The sequence below is a fragment of the Bacillus rossius genome, chromosome 14, assembly GCF_032445375.1.
Source record: "Bacillus rossius redtenbacheri isolate Brsri chromosome 14, Brsri_v3, whole genome shotgun sequence".
Taxonomy (NCBI): Eukaryota; Metazoa; Arthropoda; class Insecta; order Phasmatodea; family Bacillidae; genus Bacillus; species Bacillus rossius.
The window spans coordinates 12,181,189-12,185,485 of record NC_086341.1 but is presented as its reverse complement, the minus strand read 5'-3'; the positions used below and the strand labels follow the sequence as shown (position 1 = coordinate 12,185,485).

At 31.6% G+C, this 4,297-nt stretch overlaps 1 protein-coding gene across 1 annotated transcript in view; it reads right to left on the bottom strand.

Moving 5' to 3' along the window:
• The window catches only part of LOC134539156 (actin-related protein 2-B), a 25,691-nt gene extending 21,616 nt beyond the window's left edge, over nt 1-4,075 (bottom strand). Inside the window, exons 1-2 of the mRNA XM_063380919.1 lie at nt 3,874-4,075; nt 2,265-2,375 (exon numbers count right to left, since the gene is read on the bottom strand). Coding sequence (XP_063236989.1) covers nt 2,265-2,375; nt 3,874-3,921 — 159 coding nt within the window. The 5' untranslated portion in view covers nt 3,922-4,075. The remainder of the gene's footprint in view (nt 1-2,264; nt 2,376-3,873) is intronic.
• Between the last annotated feature and the right edge of the window lie 222 nt (nt 4,076-4,297).

Here is a 4,297-nt window from a genome sequence, read left to right as displayed (position 1 = left end):
TTACGGACGATAGTTTAACGTGACAACGTCATAACAAAACATTGATGAAATGATTGCATACTTTTATGAATAAAATTGAATCATTTTTATTGAATTATCACTATTTTGTATGGATACAAAGAAGGAGTGAAATGAAATCTACAATTTAATTGATAAATTTACTTTTATTTGCACTCATTAATTCAAATATGTTTATTACTTTAATGAAGAGATTATTTTAACTATAACTTTTATACATGTTTGCTATTTAACTTCTTCCAATCTGTGTTATTCTGTTAAGGATAGGATGATGATAGGAAAAGTAGGAAACGAATGGGAGTGTTTCAAGTTTAATGTGCCTCGAAAAAGTCAAATCGATGGTTGTTCCAATCGAGTGGAAGAGAGATAGATGTGGCGCAAGCGTACAATGAGCGTAACGGGACAAAGTGTAATGGGACAATGTGCATAACGGAACAATGAGTAATCCTTTTTCGTGCGTGCAGCCGGCGTTCATCGGTTTATTAGACGTCACGTCAAAAAATTTGTTTGTGTGTTCATCTTCTATGCGTTTACGCATCGTTCATCCGATCGCAATGCAATTTTGCACTTTTAAACTATGAAACAAGAGGACGGTAACTGTCTTGGCGAGATTTCGATAAAACCAACTCTTACAGCCACATTTAATTTTTCTTGATGAAATTTCGCTATTGCATCGTTAATGCGTTGTTTGTCCGATATCGACAAAATTTTGCATTTATAAACTTTGAAACAAGAGGAAAGTTACTGTCTTGGTGATATTTTGATAAAACCAACCCTTAAAGCTGAATTTAAGGTGGCACGCGAGTCGTATCAGATATCTACCAATTATGACGGTTCCTCTTTTCTATGGTCCGAATAATATCCGTGGTGCATGAGTCGAGATAGAGATAGAGACGATTGGACGTAGTTATGCAAAAAGGAACCAACCCACAAAAAACCTATTCTGAATATTTTGAAGTTAAAGTTAATTATAAATTGTAATTCTCGTATTGATAACATAATGTGGGTATCATTTTAATGGTCTTGTATAAATACTGATATAATAATAGCAACAACGGTACGTTCAACCTTGTACTATTTTAATTTATTTTCAAATAAAATATAACAAAATTGTGGGTTGGTTCCTTTTTGCATAACTACGTCCGATTAAGATACAGATATAGGATATAGTTATATAGACAGGTATATAGAGATATAGATATGTAGAGGTATAGAGGAATATAAAGACAGAGTGAGATATGAAGAAATATATAAAGATATAGAGAGCTGGAGAGATATAGATGGAGATATAGAGATAGATTCTTTGTATATGTGTACCTACTTCAAACAAATTACAAAAAAAAAAAATTGAATCTGGCATTGCAACACATGCTGGGCATTAGCTAATTTGAGATAATATCATAATATTAACATGTAATAAGAGAATCAAAATAATTTACGATACTAGCCCCTTAAGTCTCTATCCATAACACTGCAATGTAAAATCCCTATCAATAAAATCAACATACAAGTCCACACAATTTATTTATAGTACTTATTGGTGACAAAGATTATTTAGGCCATACACCTTTATTTACACTTAACCAAAATAAAAGATTCTATGGCTACATTAACATTGGATATTATAAAAGAAAACAATAAATAGGCCTACTTAACAAAAAATATATGTTTGTTGATAAAATATGATAGAATACCAACTTGAATGCTAACTAAACATTCAAAGATAAACAGAAAAACTAACTCAAAATTAAGCATCCACATACACCCGCTGGGACGTAATTAACGTCATTTGTTGGTAATATACCAACGATGATATGAGATGGTATATAGCATTGCTCAAGCAATAAAAGATCACTTTTTTTTTTTGAGATTTGACTTAAATTTCAGTCAAATACTGTTAATTGCAGGATATAACTTGAATTTTGGTGCTATATGGTTTATTAACTTTCATTTCGGTGCTTTTTGGTAGGCCTATGTTATACGAGTGTTAACATGCTTATCACAATACACCATATAATCTCTCCTTAATCATAGCCAATCACAACGAGGCAACTGTCTCTTTGGGAAGCGATGAAAATACCTCCAGACCACAGTTGACATAAAGGAAAACACAAAAGTGTCTGCATTCTTTTTAAAGTCATAGTTGCTGATGTGGTGAAATACCTGTGCGCTCTAACACGGTACATCAGAATACATTTGGTGAAAATAAGTCCTATCAAAACCATATTTCAACTTCTGTAACTTACCTTTACTTCAATGTCGCCTATTTTGTTCACAGCTCGGATTATCGGCCGTCCAACCATGGATGGGAATATGTGAGCAGGGAAGTTGGATCCAGCATAGCCACATTTGACAAACTGAAACAAAGACGGGAAAACTTGTCACAACATTCCCCGGGAGCAACTGTTCCGTGTTACTGTACACAATTGTATTTTAACGTAAAAATTAAAATAACGTAAGCAGATGAATGTGTTTTTGCTGCAGAACTGCACTATAACCAAAATACATTTAATTTTGAAAATAATAAGTATAAAACTTTGATAATAACCTGGAATCAGTAAGCTTAATATTAAACTAGATGTCTACAATCCACACATATGACCCCTATTTTTCTAGTTCCATCATATTTGGTACATCATATCAACTACATTACATATCAGAAAACGAATTTGATAAATATGTAACTAATTTTGAAATTGACTTGTCAAACAAATAAAAACAGTATGTAAATACAGGGAATAACAATTCCCCCCTCCCCCCCCACTAGATGCTAGTGGTTGCTGTGATTTACCTGGAAAAAAAAAACAGTGAGCCTAGTTTGGTAAAATTTACACACATAATTTGGTAATTGTTTATAAAATAGATTTTTCACGAGAAAAGTGAATAAAGTAATCAATGATATAATTTTTTTAGTCATCTAAAATTATTGACAAAGTTATCTTCCTGTAGCCCACAAATGTTAATTTCATTATTGAATGTGTCATTTATGATGATATAACTCAATAATGACTATGAAATTGTTTGATACAGCATATGCTTTTAATATTTCTCCAAATTCATTGTTTCGTGTGCGTGTGGGTGTGCGTGGAATTTTCAAGTTAAATTACACAATTTTATAGTTCTAATTTATTTAAAGTTTCTTCAAATATTTATTTTCCAATATTTGTAAATTCTTCATAGGTTTTTTTACAGCAAGTAAATGTCAGCAACATTTAAATACAGTAAAGGCATTGGGTAGGCTGGTTAGGTAAGATAAACTATTTTTAAAATACTGTACAATGGCACAGAGGTTGGTTACATTAGGTCAGCATCATTGGAATATTTCATAATCTTGCAGGAATTTATAAGTTTTTTTTAAGGATAATAAAAGAACATTAAAAGATTTAAAATATACAATTTCTATTTTTTTTTTGTTAATAGTGGGGGCTATAGAAAGTTACCCTTGGTGTTTCTGCAGTAGCTAGGATTTTTCATGGTTAAGTGTGGTGACAAGTTTTTTTCCATGGTGGTGAGTTTTTTCAGCAGCGGCTATGTATTACAAAGTTAAGGTGATCTTAACTGTGTAAATGTTGAAACTAAGAGCAATGGGGACGACGTACAATAACAACTCAAGTGAAGGTTGGTTGGTATGGTTAGGTTAGGTTAGGTTAGGTTGTCAGATACATTAATGATACCTAAAATTTTAATAAAAATATTAAAATTCTTAAAAAAAAATTAGGTTTATTATTTCCACTTATTCTTTCACTTACATAATCACTTGCCTTATTTTACAGGTACTGTTAGTTTCAACATTTACGAAAAAATTAAAAAGATTCTAAGAAATTGAAATCACTACAAACGTTCTACAATACTTACTCCAGTACCGTTATCACAAACTATAACTTTTCTTCCTTGACTGTCCATTATAATCTATTTTGACAATAAAATAAAAAATACAAGTTAATTATTTCTACATCCACAACATAAAATCAAATTGACACCGCCCTGCACCGCCCATTCCTGCCCCCCCGCAATATGTATACGGAAACGAAATCCTTACCGATCATACACGAAGAAACCCGAAGTATAGGTGCTACGGCCTTCAACCTAACATCAAAATTTAATGCTTCAAAATTAAAATTTCAAAAATAAAGTTTACTAGATATCAACGTTTTGAAAACCTTTTGCTGTTCTACATGTCATATATAATGTTAAACAATTTTAAATAAAAATTTGTGCTAATTTAATTACTCTATCAAGTTGGTGACATTTCGTTAATTGTTTAATGAAAATTCGTTTC